The following is an 18,864-nucleotide window of genomic DNA, read 5'->3' on the forward strand; positions in this document are numbered from 1 at the left end:
AGCCAACATTCAAACTTTCACATGTTGAATTACACTTTATTGATTGAGAAATTGTAGTACATCTTCACTAAATTACTGACCTCACAATTCCCACTGGTCAAAGTTCAGCCACCTGCCCCTCTTTGCTCTCTCTGTTTGTTTGCACGTCTCCTGCTGCATCTGGACATTGAACCTCCCAAACAACACGTTCTACAAACAGCTGAGCACATTTTAAAAAAGGAGATATTTGTCTTCACGTCTGTTTGCTTAGATCTCTGTGGTTATCTTTGAGTTTTTTTCTGTGGGTGTTTGTCTGTGTGATTTCCCCACTCTCAGCCTAGCGGGTGGCAGCGGCAAACAGCATGTCTGGGGTCACAGCAGGGCGCTGCTGATTTGTCTGTGGTGTAGTCTGCCGCGGACACAGACTTGTCAGTGGCGATGTCCCATAACAACTCCTCCCTCCAACGGGCAATCTTCTCCTGTACTGCCTGGTATTCAGGTGTCTGGACCTCCAGGGGTGTTTCCTCAGTCTGATCACACTCCAGATCAAATATTAGCGGCGGGTTGTGAAGTTGCTGCCTTCCTGTTGCACCACCACAGGGCTCAGCTCCACCTGCAAAGGAAACAAATACGTGTTGTCCTTTTTACATATTTCTTTTGTTTCACCAATACTGAAATGGTTAAACTTTTATTTTGTAATACTATGAATACTACAGAATAAGAACATTTTCCTTTTTTTGTGAGTTCCTTTATGTGCTAAATGATGTGGACTGTGGTTACTTGTTAAAAAAGGGTTAAACAAATATGAAATCTGTGTGCAAGTAAACAAAGTTACATGGAATAAAATGTAGCCTTTTAAGTTATTCTCAGAAAACACATCTGTACAACAACAGGCCACCAGATTGGTACCACCATGTTGACATAATATCATCCACCATGGGGGCATCATTATCATCACTTGTTAGAGAAGCAAGATTTGTTATTTTGCTGTTAAACAGTTAAAATTACAGTAATAACATTACATTTCTGTATGTAGCGTGAGTGTAGACACATGATCTGTATTTGACCCGTACCCGTGATGTAGAAAGCTTTGTGTTTCCCTGTTCGAACTGTTTCCAGGTCACCAAATGTCCCTGCAGCACCGCTGTTAGGGTGGAACAGGACCTACAAGAAAGAAGAGAAGAAATATGTCTGTAACATGAGCCTAATGCACAATGTCCACTGACAATACAGATGAAGATATTTTAAGTAGGACCACACAAACTAGTTAGTACCTCATGACCACTCCGTTCACCATGTAGGAAGATATTTGTGGCGTCAATGCCATCATAACGTCTGTCTATGGGGGGAGTTACACCTGCCAGGGAGAGAAGTGTAGGGAAGATGTCCATACCACTGCAAGAGGGCAAGAAGAAGAGAAGAGAGGATTGTTTTTCTGCAATATGTTCATTTTTGTTTTGGTGCTTTTTTCAGATTTGATTATGTTAAGATAGTGGTATTTGTGATAGTTTTGCAGGTATTTGATCATAAACCAAAGCATTTGTCCTGAGGGATGGATGATCAAATTTCATGGCAATCAACCCAACAGTTTTTCACAGCTGAATGCCAGCCTCATGGTGGCGCAACAGGAACGGTCAGGGGATCACCATAGTCATTCGATTTTATTGTCTGGGAATCATGAATGTCTGTACAAAATATTGTGGTGAACTGAATAATAGATATTTCATTGGAAAAGTGAAAACCTTGACCTGCTGTTGAAGCTAAATGGAGAGTCAGGAAATCACCAAAGTGATAAGATTCATCCTCTGAGGACCATGAATATCTCTATCAAATGTAACATGAATCTATCCAACAGTTGTCTAGATATTTCAGTTAAATCTAAAAGTATTGCAGTATTTATTAAGATAGTCTACTTTAAGTAGAACATTAACCAATCAACTGACAACATTTCCATCCTTTAAGCATGGCTTAAAATGTCTCTGAATGCCTTGTCCTGCCCAGTTAACTGGGCCTATGCCACATTAAACAGAGCTGGACCAATAATTTCGAGGTATGCTCACATAGTGTCTGTAAAGTAAACACTGGATCTATTTTAGTATTTGAAGGGTTAAAATAAGTCTCTGATTAGTGCTAAAATGGTTGTACCTGAGTAGGGCAGAGCTTGTGGTGTTTGCAGAGATCCTCCCGGGCCAATAAGCCACTGTTGGCACCCTGTGACCTCCCTCCCAGGTTGTTCGCTTAGCCGAGCCTCCACCTAATGCACAGACAAAAGATGACTTTAGGAATATGAAGATTCACAGCAATTAATGTATCACTAACATGTAAATCACTTTCATTAAAGCATCCATGGAAGGTGTTTATTTTTCCTACCTCTGCTGGTCTGCCACTTTCCCTTGAAAGGTCCGACACTTCCTGCATACTGGCACTTCTGCTCCCAAGGACCGTTGTCACCTAAACACACGTACATAGGACTGATTACAGCTCTTCTATGATAACGATTACGCTGATAGTGTGGAAGAAGAGATGTAGCCCATGCAGCTGACTAACCGGTGAACCAGATTAGAGTATTGTCTTTGTCTGTGTCATCAGAAGTGCTCTTTACCACCCCCACCAGGTCGTCCATCTCTCGCAGGCTGGCGGTGTACACTTTGCCGTCATCTGGGCGACTAGTGGTGGCTGAAGTATCTGGAGGGAGTGGAGGAGCCAGGGGAACATGCATATGAGCCAAAGCTATGTAGAGGAGATAGGGCTGTCCTCGCTCCCTGATGAAACAATCAAGACCACTTATACTGACAAATGCTTGTTTGGATCAACAATTGCAGATTTATGCCTATGCAGGAGTCTAGTATCCAATCACATTCTGGTTTCCATGTCCACTTGTGGTCAAGCATAGAAAAAACAAACTATGAAGAGAAAGAAACATGAACGTCTGATAAAGATTTAAACATAATTGTAACTGTATTGTAGGTTTATAGGCTTGCTACCATGCAGTACTGGCAACTATGACTTAATATTTACATTTTTAGGTATAACTACTTTCTGCAGTATTTTTATGGATTTAAGGTTATACACTGCTGAAAAAGTAGCAGTGCATAACTTTAAATCCTTTACACTCATGTCGAAAACAAAGTGTTGCATTCACAGGGTATGACTGCGCACACTGCGGCATGTTTCCTACTTTACAGTCCATGTTGACATTTCCTTTTTGTAGGAATGTGGACTTTCCGACTTTTGTGACGTATATGGCATTAGTCACTTTAAATTACTTCACTGAAAGAAAGCTTGCATACTCTTGTGTTGACAGCACATGACTAACAACCCGCTGTACTCGTTCACATGACCCCGTACGATAGCATGAAGGCATGTTGCTTTTCACAGACAGCTGCAAACAGCAGGGTACCGCCTTCTCCTATCCCTCCAGACAGAGACATTCTGTACTGTACTACCACCAGCATTCTCACCGCCACGGAGGCAAATTTACAAAGCTCCTATGGTCTGTTTGGAATATATACAAACACTGCAGTTACAGTGAATATACCTATTTGTATCTGGATGATACAACCTAGTTAAACACCACAAAATATAGCAGAATTAATAGCTCAGCACAAAAGAGACACAAAAAAAACAAGCCTCATAAAGGTAGTACTTGAAGTGCTATTGTGTTATATTACATTATACTGGGCTGGCAGGTCATCCTGTTAAGCTGACCCAGGATTAGGTCAGTAACTATTTTGCTTTACAGAATCCAGCTGGCATTATGTTATCTTTTTGGTGTCAAGAAATATAAATACAACTCCATTAAGGTCCAAACCCATAAAAACAGATAAAAATGAGACAAAACAGACAAAACTACTGGTTGCAAATGTTTCTGATTTACCTGATCTTCCATCCTCATGTTCTATGGCCCACAGAAACAACAGACCAAACTATAATTTCCTGTTGTGGTGTACAAGGTAATAGAGTATGAACTGAGCATGGAGGATGCTGGCCTTGACTTTTACTTAAAGTATCATAGCCTTCAAAGTAAAGTTGTTTTCTACCATGATTGGGTTACCAAAGTCTGACTTGACTTTGGAGACAAAAGCGCAAAACAGACTTTTTGAGAAATTTCACAGTGTGTTTGAGTGAGTGTTTCATCCTCCTATTGACAAAAACATTGTACTTCATCAGCCGTCACTTTGGGGGGCTCAAGTTTCACCTTACCCTACACACTGTCCGTGAAGAGAGAGACAGAGAGACTTGGCTCAAACACAGTTTGCATACTGTGAGGCTCAATAAAAGCTATGCTATTCATTCACATCATATGTACACTGCAGCAGCATGTCTATATCTAATATCCCATGTTTCTGTCAAAATGATTAACAGCTATATCAAGTATGTTGTTTTTTTAATCTCCTATGAAGACAATGAATCGATGCAACCATGTTATTTTAAATGTTATTATATGTATATTTGTTAGCACTATGATACTGTATATTCTCAGTTATATGATGACATTAGAGCATCACCCTCTTCATTTTTGGACCTCTGGCTATTTTATGCACACACACATATAGACACACACATCCCTATTATATTTCCACTACTACTGTAGTGTAACATATATGAAAATGCTTTGTTGCTTAAGGCACAGAAACAACCTGATATGATATTTTTAATGTACTTTTATTGTACGTTTGCAGCTGTATAGTACCTTGCATTTTGGATGATCCTGGTTGCAGCAGACTTGTATTGTTCCGTTAGTGTCCACAGGTCAAGTGGCTGCTCCACAATGCTGCTGTTTTCAATCAGAGGAAGTCCCACTTTGGAGTAACACTCTCCATGTACACCCCTCTTTAGCCTAGATCATGAGAACAATAGAACATAAGGACATAATAAATGTGATGTGTCTGTGGCAGTCAAATGTTTACAGGGTGAGGAGTAGTTAGGGAGGTGCAGGGATCAGAAAGAAAGTAGTCAATACTTTTTTACCATACCCATTGCTCTAGCTCTCACTAAGCAGGTCAAGTAGCAGAGTCTGTGGTTGAACTGGTTTGATGAGCATCATCCCAGGTTTTACTTCGATAACAAACTTCTGTTTTGAGATTACTTTAAATTTTTTGCATGATCTTGTAAAGTCAAGACATCAGCAACACAAACGTTGTTTGTCATTGTGGGCAGGGAGTGTAATGTTTGTATAAATTTAGTTAGTAGAAACACAGAGCCACACCTGATTACTTGAGGTCCAGATGAGTCACAGGGAGGACACTGTGGCAAATTGTATCCAGGAATGTCAGTACAGCCCATGTCATTACTGTATGGAATACCGAAGTAGTAGTCAAACCCTGTCAAAGACACAATAAACATTGTGCAAATATTCATAAACACAGCTGCCTCTGTACAGCAGACAAAAACGCACAATGTTTTGACTGTGCCATAAACCAAAATAAAGAAAAACACATACATTGTTATGAACAAAAAAAGATTTCTTGACGATTAATATAGAATATTTTATCAATATAACAATACAAAATTGGGCATGGAATCGCTTGGAAAGAGTAGTTGGACAAATGAATAACTTATAAGTAAGAATGAAACAAGACAGTTAAGTAGACTTTAAGACCTTCAACTACACTCAAGTACAGATTATAAATGTCTCAACTGTTCTTCAGCTTGGTTCAAGGTTTGCCAGGCTGATCTCACAAATGTGAAACCATTGATAATGTGGTGTTTATTTTTGGTCTGGTTCAAAATGATTTTATCATAAAAATACCTCTGTGTCGAACAACACTGTAATCTAACTGACACGAGTTTTCACACCAAAGCTCATAAACAAGTTTTTGTGTGCTTGTATTAGTATAAAAGCTAACATGTCCACTTATTAATTAGCAAACTGCCATTGTAAAGCAGCATTTAAGGCAAATATCTTTACTGAGAAGACAGAATGTGTGCAGTGAGCTCTCACAACTATCAGTTATGCCCAACGGCGCAAGCACAGCCACTTGGGAACCCTATCTCTGTGGTAGTGTGCAAGCGCCTTTTTCCTTTCTACCAGTTGTTAATCTCTTTCGCTATATATATATATGAACCGGAAATCCTCTAAACACAAGGCCAAGTACAGCATATTGGTCGAAAGCTTGGCCAAAAGCGTGGATCACCTGTTGGTATCTTGCTGCACAGCTTACAAATGTATTGAAATTCACAGGCTGAGGGTGTTTGAGGTGAGGTGGAGTGGGAAACTTCCAGTGAGGGGGGTAGCTGGTGGGTTAGTGGTAGTCGGGGGTGAGTGTTGAGTCAGCTGCAGGCTAAAAGTCAGGAGCGAGTCTGTCATCTCCCAAGACACAGCTGCAGGAACTTTTGTTGTGTATAGTCTGTTCCCTGCAGCGGCACCAATGGATTCGCTCACACACTCAATAGCGCTGGAATGGCCTAGAAAAACGAACGCCACAACACTGACCTGGGAAGATACAGTGCTGCACAATAGAAAAAGTATGTGTGCTATCTCATATCTCATTGTTTTAAGCAGCATATACAAATATTTTTGCATTTTTCTAAAGTTTGAAACTGCATACATGTTCTTGTGTATTAGTATTTTACTGATAGCACTGCTGCCATTTTGGATAACCTCAAGGCTCAGCTGTACCCTTTAAGTAGTTTTAAATTTTGTTCAGTAGGAGTAGTGTATACATACTTTATACAACCCATATACCTTCTGTTCTTATTTGCATTTTACTCTTCTGTAAATTATCCTATTATAGCTCATGGCTGCAGAAGCTTTATTTCAGATATGTTGGGCATTTTCTGCTTTATTGGACATTGAAAGATGGATAGGAAATCGAGGGAAGAGAGAGAGCATGACATGGCAACACAGGTTGCTGTAATAAGGACTTTAGCCTTGATATATGGGGCACACGCTCTAGAAGGTTATTTTTATTAATAGGATTTCTCAAATGTTCATACCCCAAATCCTCTTTATTGATTCTCAATTTAGGCACTGAAAAGGTGAAGAATGAATTCAACCAGAACTTACACACCTCTTTGGATATTCCTGCCTGATCTGTGGCTGTTTGTTACAAAAACAAGCTCCCACTTACCTCTGTTAGTTGGACTGTATGGTCCATTGTGGCCGAGATGCCATTTCCCAATCATGGCTGTGTAATAACCCGCTTTCTGTAGTAGCTGGGGCAAGGTGACTTCAGACAGAGGCAGACCGGCTACAGAGCCCACAGCAAAGTTATGAGTTACCCCGTTTCTTAGGCCATAGCGACCCGTCAGGATGGCAGCACGGGATGGTGAACAGGTTGAGGCAGGAGAATGGAAGTCTGTCAATCTGGAAAAAGTATTTTAAAGAAAAATTACAGTTTACCATGAAACTCAAACATCATTTTAAATGTTTTAATACCTTAACAGCCATAACAGATCAGGTATCAAATAAATTAATAAATGATCTACCTTAGTCCTTGCTCAGCCATCAGGTTTAGGTAAGGGGTGTTGTTTGCCTTCTTGTCAGGCTGGTTAACATCCAGGTCTCCCCAGCCTATATCATCTGCCAGTATGACTATGAAATTGGGCTTCTTATTGGGCTTATCAACATGGGCTCCATGTTGAGACACCGTGTGGAGAAGTACACCACACAACAGCATCCCAGAGAGAAGGAACAGAGAGAAACCGGGCTCCATTTTGGGTCAAAATCTGTAAAAAGTTCCACACGTTTCATTTAAGCCTTATCTAGCACTATGATTTAAACCATAAGGAACACAACATACTAGCACGTGAACATGTGACAGTGAGTGAAGGAGTGTGAAAAGTGTTTAGCCAAAATGTGAAACAGTAATCTGTAGTCAAACAACATTATTCTAGGAAGGAAATTATAAAGTAAATATCTTATTATTGGACTTGTCTCTTGAGCAACTTTGACCATGTCTACATCGTGATAACTGGATGATCGGGTCATAACATCTCTGAAACTGCAACTCTTGTGGGGTGCTCCGAGTCTGCAGTGGTCAAGTGGTTCAAGGAAGGAAAAGCAGCAAACCAGCAACAAGGTCATGGGTGGCCAAGGCTCATTGATGCACATGGAGAGGGAAGACTGGTCGATCTGACACACTACTGTAGCTCAGATTTCTGAACAAGTTAATGTTGGTTCTGATAGAAATGTGTCTGAATACACAGTGCATCGCAGTTTGTTTAATATGGGCCTGTGTAGCCACAGACCAGTCAGGGTGCCCATGCTAAATCTGCCAACAATGGGCACATAAGCATCAGATCTACACTACAGAGCAATGAAAAAGGTGGCTGATGAATCATGTTTTCTTTCACATCACATAGATGGCCAGGTGCGTGTGGGTTGCACCAGGATACACTATGGGAAGAAGACAAGCCAGCATTCATGTGGATGTTATTTTGACACATATTGGCTACCTGTGAAAGAAATATGGTGTCTGTGATCACAGAGAAATGCATCAATTCATATTCTCCCAATACCATTCTTTCTTGAGGGTAAGTAAACATATCACCTAACAGTGTCCGATTGCATGTTCTCACAAGTCAAACTGCCTCACTAAGTAAACACATTGTCAAAGTAAAAAAATGCGGGTAGGAATCTCTAATGAGGCCCCGTGATTGGTTCTGCCTTTCTTCCCTCATGCCAGTTCATCAAGCTAGACTTGTAGGTCAGCCTGTTGTGTAACAGATAAAAATCTGAGTTGGATATAAAAATAAAGGAGGAGGAGACGTCCTAAATGAAGTAACCTCAGTACAGTCAAAACAGAGAGGCAACTGTGGCAACTTTAAATTTAAAAAAACAGGTTTCCCTACCACTTTGTCAAGTGTAAATATTAAAATAATAGCTGCATTTATAGTTACAGATGAAACATAGCAAGAAGATGGTCACATCAGAGAGACATTCCAAGGAAAAAAAAAATTTAGTTAAAGTTTCAGGTCAGGTTTAACACGTGGTCAACAATACAATATAATGTGTTGGACAAAAGGAACCGGTCAGCTCAGCATTAAGAGCACTAAACTGTGTAACAGCACTATAAAAGAATAAAAATAAGCTAAAGAATAAAATACAAAATATACCAAAATAGAAGGGACACATATGAGAAATATAAAATACACTAAAACAGAACATGAAACCAATATATGTAAGTAAAAGTAAGTAAGTAAGTATGAAAAAAATATATGCAAGTGTTCTAATGAAAAGACAAAACATGAGGTAAGGTCACAAATAAACTATAATGTGGATTGTTTAATGATATGACCACTATCTGACTGAAAGTTTTCAAGCCTTAACAACATTCAAACATACAAACTACTTCTCCCTTTAGCACCACACACACACACACAGAGGTCATGAACTCAGACCTCTGCTAAACAGCTCTGCCCCCCGCAGTCAAAGGCTGGCTGCGGGGGGAACGAAACGTGGGGCAAGAACTGGCTGTAACCAGATCTCTAAAACCGCTCTTATACCCCCCTTTGCTGGAGGGAGGGGTAAATTCATGAATGCGAGCTGAGTGTCAGACGGCGCGCGTGTATGTGTGTGTCAGTGTCTCCACGTGTGAGTGTCTGTGAACATATGCACGTGAGAGTATGTTAAAGATAAGTGTTTAAACCGACGTGCCGCGCGACATTTGGTCGACGGTCGAGCGAAGAAGGACGGACTGTTTCTGCCGGATAAGTACGGACACACAGGTGAGACGGACTGCTTAAATGTAACTCAGTCTATCATATAAACGACGTTTCCTTTGGTGAACGAACTGTAAATAAATGTACGGTTCAAACCGGCGACGTACGAGTACTTACAAAGCGTGTGCTGCTGTTATTAAAGTCACATTGCCCGCAGACAGACGGACCGCATAAGCCGCCGCTCCGCTCACTACGTTGCGTCAGCCGCATGAGGATGGACCATATGGCTCCGGCTACTCAACACTCCCCACCCCCTGTTAATGAGCAAATAAAGATGGGGGAATCATCCTGTTAGAAAACTCTTTAAAAAGTTGCTTATCGTGGCAACACAATCAAACAAAACGACTCCTGTATATGTTTAGTAATGATTATAAACATTTAAAGTGTATGGGGGCAGACCATGTAACAAAGCAGACAGTGATTTGCAACTAAATAGCTGTAACTAATGACATTTAGATAAATAATATTGATGTGAACATGCTAAAGGTATTTCCTTCCATAACACTTTGTTTCTGCTTGTTAACTCACACCAGAGACAAAACGTCTGTGTCAGTAAGTCCTTTAAATTTCTCAATTTTATCAGGTGCAAACTCATCAACATGTTGAGACTAAGCAACGGAGATATGATGGACATTGAATACTGCCAGTACACAATCTGGATTTACTTTCATTTTCTTTGAAGAAAAACAAACAAACATTACATCTACATTTACATATTTCAAGTGGAGCGTGTTCATTCTTGACGTCGGAAGTAGTTTGACATTACAACCTGAACTCAAGGTTTACTAAATAACCTTTTATTTGATAAACTTTATTTTAAATAAATATATATTTTAGGTATGGGTGTTTATTTCATTCATTTATTTTTTACACACACACGTTTGCACACACCTTCTCTTTCTACACACACACATACACGCACACACACAAGCAGCCCTGTGGGTACTAGTCGTATTGGTGCACAAGTGGTGCACTAACCGTAAAAAAAGGCTATTTTCATTCCAGCTCAAGATCTAATACATTGGCTGCCATAGCTGTAATCGGTATATGATAATATTCGTAATATAACAACATATAATATACGGAGTCTGCCTCACAAATACAATATCAGACAGGTTCCTACTAAATACTCATGGATCTGTCCAGGTGCAGCCATTATGTTTGTGTTTGGAATAATATTGGTGAGCATGATGATTATGTATCATTCTTTTAAAATGAATCTAAAATGAAGATATCTCACGTTAATGCTCAGTTTAGCCAAAGTCATGGCCAAAAGACTTTTTCATTAATAATTAATTAGGCCCAACCTTGTGCTAAGAGGGGCTGAGCTTAAAACCACTGCTGCTGTTTCCTCCTTACAATCTTTGGTCACATCTCTTTCAGTGTTTGTATATTAAACCGTAGCCTGGCAGAGATGCCGAGAACCACGTTATTTAACAAGGCAAGCTGCTAAACATAAAGAATACGGAGCATCTTATCTACTAGCCTACCGGTCAGCATTGTTCAGGTCATTTAAATAACTAGCAGGTTTAAGCAGCAGGTTTATCACATCTAACCTCTGATGAGAAGAGGAGCAGCTCAAAGCCTTCACATGCAAAGTAAGTCCGCTGATGCTTAGTATTTATTACTAGCCAATGTTTGAGTTGCAGTGACGCTTATCAACTCGACAAAAGTTGTCGATAATGCGGTTTAAGATGATAAATATCTCTGTATGTTTCTGGTACTCACTGCAGGTAGTTGCACAAGTTAAAGGTCCAGTGTGTAAGAGTTAGGTAGCTCTATTTACACAATATGGCGGAAGTGGAATATAATATTCATAGTTTCAAAGGCACCAGAAAATAATAATTTTTGTTACCTGAGAATGAGCCTTTTATATCTACAGGTGCAGAGTCCTCCATGTTGCACTGCCATGTTTCTATAGTAGACCAGGATCTGCAAACTAAACACTGGCTCGAGATACGGTCTTTTACATTTTTTACTTGTTTTGTGGCAACCTTAGTTTCCTCCTCACACTAGGAGGGAGAGATAAGGTGACGGGGTTCCAACTAAATCACTACCCTTTAATAGATTCATGACTGCTTAATTTTTTTCCTGCCATATTTTTTCATTAAAGTTTTGTTTTTTGATTTATTTTGTAAATTGCTGACTACTGTGCCATTCCCTAAAACCCTTTTTACAGGCCATGGCACTGTGTGGAGTCAAGGGGACACGTTTCTTGGGACCCAATGTGTACCCAGAGGCTCCTGATGGAGGCTGGGGATGGGTGGTGGCTGTTGCCTTCTTTTTGGTGGAGGTTTTCACGTATGGTACCATCAAGAGCTTTGGCATCTTCCTCCAGGACCTAATGAAGGAGTTTGGGGAGACCAACAGTCGTGTCTCCTGGATTGTTTCCATCTGCGTGTTTGTCATGACCTTTAATGGTGGGTACGGTTAATGAAACACTGCAGAACCAAATAAAGTACAGACTATAGATTGAAGTCAGAATGAACTTTATTGTACCACAGTGTACACTAAACAACAGTTTGTTCTTCATGGGTCCTCAGGTCCTCTCTCCTCTGTGTTGACTAACCGCTTTGGGTTCCAACTTGTTGTTATGGTTGGAGGATTACTCATTTCCGTGGGTACCATTGCCACCAGCTTTACCAGCTCCATCAATCAAATATACATCACCTATGGAATAATTGCAGGTTTTGAATTTTTCCCTTATTTACCACTTTGAACATCACATGCTATTATTCTCTGAATTTGTCTTTAAGCGGCTTGTCTAACTGAGCTAGAGTTTAAGGATTTTTTCCGCTATGCAGGTCTTGGCTACTGTCTGACCTTCCTGCCCACTGTGACCATCCTTTCCCATTACTTTAACCGTCGGCGGTCTCTGGTCACCGCTGTGGCTTCCACTGGAGAGTCCCTGTCCATGTTTGCCCTGGCACCAGGTAAGTGTAAGAGCTTCCACTGATGTTTCATGCAAACATTTGGAGAAGACAGTAGGATTTGAGAAGATTTGTGGGGGTATGAAAACCATGTGGTGAATGTATTTTACTGCATTGCATTACTCTTTCTTTGCATTTCTCTTTCTCTTTATTTTTGCAATTTTCTGCTTTGAGCTTCTCAAACGTGAATATTTTCTATATTTTTGGGTTGTGAACAAAACAAGACATTTGAGGGTAACACCTTGAGCTTTAGGAACAGTCATCAATATTCGTATTCCCAATATTCTGACATTTTATGGCCAAAACAATTAGTCGATTCATTGAGAAAGGGAAAGGGAAATAATCATTAGTTGTGTCTCTATTATAACTCTGGGTCCCTGAAATCTTTATGCACTCTCTCATGAGAATGGTTTCAGACTGTACATATTGAAGGATGATAAGACCTTGGATGTCTCAATACCTTGAGATATGCTTGTTTTGCATAACTGGTTCTGGTGTTTAGATAAGATACAAACAATGTGTTGTGTAGAACTAGACTCTTGAAGTCCTCGTCAAGTCCTCGTCAAACAAAAGATTTACTCCTGTTTGTGTAATCTCTGACAAACACAACACTGCCCACCTGTTCTAGTTAATTATTTAGCCTAGACATCTGTTTTTAAATATTCAAGAAAATAGTGGGAACCAATGGGGTTGGGCTTTGTATATTTTCATTGGACTTGACAATAATGTCAACAGATGTCCATGTCCACAGCTCTCTGTATACAAGTCAGGTCTTGAACACCCCACATTTAATACCACATATGCAGTTTTATTAATGAAGACTCACTAAATACCCCTCTTACCCCTCAGCCTTTTCTGCACTGAGGGACCATATTGGCTGGCGACACACCATGGCAGTGATAGGAGCTTTGCAAAGCATCATCATCATCTGTGGTGTTATGCTCCGGCCAATCGTTATCAAACCCAGAGTGACCTATGAGACAGAGACTGACAGACTGTCTCCAAAGGAACTGGAAGCCCTCAGCACACAAGAGAAAGAAGAGGGCACAAACCCAGAGGACTCTCTGGCAGACAATACCTCACACACACAAAATACCTCCCACAGTCTGGACAATGAGCTAACCAGAGGCTCTGTGAGCACTGGAGACTCTGGTGTCCAGTCTCTAAAGGACAGCAGTCCAGAAGAAAATACTTTACTGGATAAAGATGCAAGATTAGAGACAGAACAGGCACATGTGAACAGTATAGCAGAGATGATAGAGTCTGAAACAGACAAGGAAAAGAACAAAGATGTGGAGAAACCAGTGATAAAAGATGAGGAAATTAAATCAAATGCTGAAAACCAATCGACAAAGAACTCCAAACTTTTAGATTTCTCCATCCTCAAAGACTGCAGTTTTATTCTCTATTCAATGTTTGGACTGTTCGCCACGCTCGGCTTCTTCGCCCCTCAACTCTACATTATCGAGCTGAGTGTCAGTCGAGGCGTAAAGCGGGACCGTGCCACCTATATGCTGTCCACCATGGCTGTGGCTGAAATCTTAGGCCGATTCTCCATTGGGTGGATCCTGACACGTAAGCAGTTCATAAAGAGGAAGCTGCTTGTGCTTCTGGCATGTGTGATTACAATGACAGTGGATCTGGTGGGTTTTACTGTGGTTACCGAGTTCTATGGCCTTGCAGTGTGCTGCGCTTTGTATGGGTTCTTTATGGGAACCCTAGCGTGCACCCACATCCCCATGCTGGCTGAGGATGATGTGGTGGGAATAGAGAGGATGTCTTCAGCTGCTGGTGTCTATGTGTTCATACAGAGCTTTGCTGGGCTGGCTGGACCCCCACTTGGAGGTAAGAGTTCTTGCTATGGCTTAACTTTACTACAGCTTTTATCTTCTTAACAGGGATTATTTAAATATGATGTTTGACTATACGCTGGTACAATGTACATACTGTAAAATCTGAAAGAATGGACTGAAATACAGAGAGCTAGACAGGAAGAAATAATTGCAGACCATGACATAGAGCAGGGGTCTTCAACCTTTTTTAGCCCAAGGACCCCTTGGACGAGAGACAGAAACAGAAACAGAACAGGGACCCCCCAGATGTAATTAATTTTTAAAAATGTATCACATTTTAAGCCTGGCCTGTAATAACCTTTTATATTTTCTTTATTCATCTTTTATTTCACCTTATTAACTGTGACAAATTTATCTATTCTGCTTCAAAGAATGAACTGCTATGTTCAGCCTCCAACCTTCCCTTACCTTTTTCTTCTTTTCTCATAGCAGCTGGTCATGTTATGTTAGTATAATTTATCATTTTTGTGATATTTTTTAATTCTCACAAATTATTTGGGTGAAAATTGTCAATTATTTTGACAAAAAAATGGTGGACCCCCTGCAGTAAAGGGAAGTAGACAAAAGTTCTGACATGAAAGTAGAGCAAAGCACTGCTGTGGACAGGGTCATGTATTTCTAAAAGGCCCATCTGAAAAAAATCAATATCTGTAAGCGTACGCTGTAGTAAACATATTCTCAAATCTATGATGTAATACGACCTGCACAATGCAGTTGGGCTTAGGCGTAGCCGAAATGGAAATGACTGACTGATGGCAAGGTAAAGTGGTGAGAATATGCTCACTATAACCTACACTTACAAAGATATTGATTTTGTTTTTTTTAATACGGTCCTTTTAAAAACACATGACAATCCCTTGCCCTACTTACATGCCAGGACTTGTGTCTCTTTACGAGCTGGGAGTGCACTGACCGCTGTATACTTTATGTAACATACTGACTGTGCATAAGTACCCCACTTTCCAAAAAGAAAATTACATAACTGCTGCTTTAAATATGCATCAATAGATTGAATGTACTGTACTGTGTTGTGACATAAAACCCAATGTATAGAATAGTCTGTGAGATTTTAGTAGTAGAAGAAGGCTTTTTAGTGGAATAGCTGTAAGCTTTAAAAGACTACTGAATCTTTTTTTATAGTGCACACTAAAATTGAGATACTAACACAAAGAATGGTCAGATTTAATGCAGCAGATGCGGAAAGATATCCTGACTAGAACCTAGAAATATTGGATCCTACCTTTCCCATAATACAACTTGGCAGCATCTTTCATTAAACCCCTTCGCTTTTGTAAATGTCTTCACACCATCAGTTTGTATGCACATTTTATAGCATAAATGTGAGAGAAAGTCTTCAAAGCTGAGACTGATGATATCACTATGACTTCATCATGGTTATTTTCACAGCCTCTGACAGAGCAGGTAGTGCAGGTATGAAGTGATTTTGTGTTGTTGAAGTGTTGTTCTTGTGTTCCTTTAATGCTTCCTTTTAATCCTGCTCTATCCTCAGGCGTGCTGGTGGACGTGACTGAGAACTACGGATCAGCCTTCTACTCCTGTGCGGTCGGCATGGCACTAAGTGCCCTGTTCCTGGGTTTGGTAAAACCTGCTAAGAGAGGATTACTCTGCAGGAGGAGGAACTCAAAACACCCTGAAGACAAAGATAAAAGAAAAGCAGACTCAGAGGAAACAGAGTGCAGCACCTAAACCGGTCCACGGTGAGGCAGAGGCAGTAGAAGATGTTCGGGAAGTCATACGTTTTGCTTGAGCTTATAACATGAGATAATGGTAATAAAAGGGTCAAGCCATATAAGGGTAAAAGGGTCAAGCCATATGAGGGTAAAAGACTATGTAAACACTACTGCAGGCAAGTACTATATACAGTGCTGTGAAAAAGTATTTGCCCCTTCCCGATTTCTTTGTTTTTTACATATTTGTCACACTCAAATGTTTCAGATCGTCAGACAAATTTTAATATTAGACAGAGATAACCCAAGTAAATAAAAATTACATTTTTAAATGAGGATTTAAATTCTTAAGAGAAAAAGGCTATCCAAACCTACCTGGGCCTATGTGAAAAAGTAATTGCCCCTCATTTTAAAATCATGAATTTACTGTGATTAACCACATTTTTTGGAAAGCCGAGTTCAATTTCACTACCCATACCCAGGCCTGATTACTGCCAGACCTGTTGAATCAAGAAATCACTAAAATAGAATCTGTCTAACAAAGTGAAGTAGGCTAAAATATCTCAGAAAGTAACACATCATGCCACGATGAAGAAACTCAAGAACAGATAAGAAATTGATATTTGTAAGTTTGAAAAGCATTACAAAGCCATTTATAAGGCTTTGGGACTCCAGCGAACTACCCTGAGAGCCATTATCCACAAATGGAGAAAACTTGGAACAGTGGTGAACCTTCCCAGGAGTGGCCACCCTACCAAAATTACTTGTCATGCATCGACACAACAGAACCCAGAACAACATCTAACACAAAGGCTTGTCTCACATTTTCCAAAAAATGTCTTGATGATCTCTGAAGGTTAGGTAGGTTTGGAGCTTTTTTCCCTTAATAAATCATCATTTAAACTGCATTTCTTATTTACTTGGGTTATCTTTGTCTAATATTAAAATTTGTTTGATAATCTGAAACATTTAAGTGTGACAAATATGCAAAAAACTAAGAAATCAGGAAGAGCACAGCACGGTACAACTGTCGTGTATACAATGAGGAGAAAGACCAATGTTTAATGTTTGTGATTCGCCATTGTAAGACTGGGCTATGAGAGCAATCTTGAAAGCATTTAGATCACAGTATGTATGTAGCAATTGTGCCTTACATAATTTATGTACCAAACAGTGTTTTTCTATAAGTCAGTATTGTTACAATTAAAGAGTACACTATAGTGAACTTTTGGTATAGTCTTACTTTAAAGCAGGGGTGTCAAACTCATTTTAACCAATGGGTCACATCATTTGATCTAAAGTAGGCCGGACCAATGCAACCATTGCACGATAACTTAATATAATATAATAATATAATATAATATTACCTCAAATAAAATAAAATCAATTGATTTAAACAATTCAATTGATTTAATTTGATTAATAAATAATACATCCACATTTTTCCCTACATCGTGAAAACATTTACAATTGAGATGTGCAATTACAACAACATCTCTGTGTTTTGGGTCATCAAGAAGTAAAATAGTATCTTGTCAACATCTAGAAATTCTTGTAATTTTCCATACACGTCCACTCGTGTAGTAATCCTGGCACCACAACAACTGAAGTGGAAGCTACTGAGGAAGATTTATCCCCTACCTTATGAACCAAATTAAAAATGTTGGCAGTGTAGGAGTAGGTATAGTAGTAGGATTTCAATACTGTTTTACTGATAGAGATTCTTTTACACTGATGCTGCTGATTGACAACAATTTGCACAACATTTTTAAATATAACTACAATAGTATAGTATAATAAGTATTCATAGTTTGTAGAACTGTAGTCTGGTCATAAAAAACCTCTGAAGCTGCATTTTACAGGAAATAGGCTACGGGCTGTTAAACTTGCTCTAATCCTTAAAACTAGCACCTCTTTGCCTTCACTGGTGCCTCAATATTAAATGTCAGAATGTCACTTAAGTGTTTGTGTGTGAATCTAGAATGCAGTTTTGTTTTTACTGATACTTGATGATTAAAAACAAAAACAAAAGTAAGTAATGCACTTTACACACTTTTTAAAGTCATCAACCCTTTGGTGGGTCAGTCCTGGCCTGCAGGTTGTATGTTTGACACCTTAGCTTTAAAGGATGATGATGTGACATATGGCTAGAAATGAACCATGAGTCAGTTTTAGATATTCCGTCAAAAACATGTGACGCTAATACTTGATGAACTAATTAGCTGCTGGTCAATACCATAATGCTAGCCAGAAAAGATGTGGCTCTAGTTGCATGAACAATAAATTGCACAGATTCTGTAACACTTGTTATAGAAAATACATTAAGCTCAGGAGATAACATATGTGATTGAAAGTGTTTATTTTTAGATGTTGCACTGTTATGTAATATGAGATTCCAAACTATTTTTTAAATGAAAATGTGTTCAATTGCAATAAAGTAACCGTGTGATTTGAACCTCTCAATCAGACATAGTGGGGTTTTTCTGTATAGAATTGTACTCCCACTTTACATTTAAATATATTTTTTATACATACTGCAGCTTTCTTTCAGATTAAAAATCTGAACTAATTTTGCCTGGAAACACAAAGAAACACACAAAGGTCTGAGCTGCTCATATGACATATTAAATCTATACAACTCAACATAAACAACCACTCAAAAATTTGGAATCACCGACTATATTGATGTTTTTCCTTTTAATAATGGCATAGATAAAACAGTATAATTCAGACACCAAATTTAAACTT

At 39.4% G+C, this 18,864-nt stretch overlaps 2 protein-coding genes across 2 annotated transcripts; one reads left to right on the forward strand and one right to left on the reverse strand.

The window, feature by feature from the left end:
* Nucleotides 1-8: 8 nt before the first annotated feature.
* Nucleotides 9-9,865, reverse strand: arsg (arylsulfatase G). The gene is made up of 11 exons (XM_010736310.3): nucleotides 9,763-9,865; nucleotides 7,411-7,650; nucleotides 7,053-7,288; nucleotides 5,189-5,303; nucleotides 4,673-4,819; nucleotides 2,527-2,741; nucleotides 2,350-2,430; nucleotides 2,125-2,233; nucleotides 1,254-1,374; nucleotides 1,053-1,143; nucleotides 9-592 (listed from the first exon to the last, which is right to left on the reverse strand). The coding sequence occupies exons 2-11, from the start codon at nucleotides 7,635-7,637 to the stop codon at nucleotides 312-314; spliced, it is 1,623 nt and encodes a 540-aa protein (XP_010734612.3). The 5' UTR covers nucleotides 7,638-7,650; nucleotides 9,763-9,865; the 3' UTR covers nucleotides 9-311.
* LOC109139247 (monocarboxylate transporter 7) lies at nucleotides 9,323-18,571 on the forward strand. Its single transcript, XM_019262023.2, is given in 7 exon segments — nucleotides 9,323-9,651; nucleotides 11,825-12,065; nucleotides 12,189-12,332; nucleotides 12,450-12,578; nucleotides 13,425-14,420; nucleotides 15,939-16,117; nucleotides 16,119-18,571. Coding segments are annotated over 6 exon segments (1,764 nt in total). The 5' UTR covers nucleotides 9,323-9,651; nucleotides 11,825-11,827; the 3' UTR covers nucleotides 16,197-18,571.
* The last annotated feature ends 293 nt before the right edge of the window (nucleotides 18,572-18,864 follow it).

The sequence above is a fragment of the Larimichthys crocea genome, chromosome XVI (assembly GCF_000972845.2).
Source record: "Larimichthys crocea isolate SSNF chromosome XVI, L_crocea_2.0, whole genome shotgun sequence".
In the NCBI taxonomy this organism is placed as follows: Eukaryota; Metazoa; Chordata; class Actinopteri; family Sciaenidae; genus Larimichthys; species Larimichthys crocea.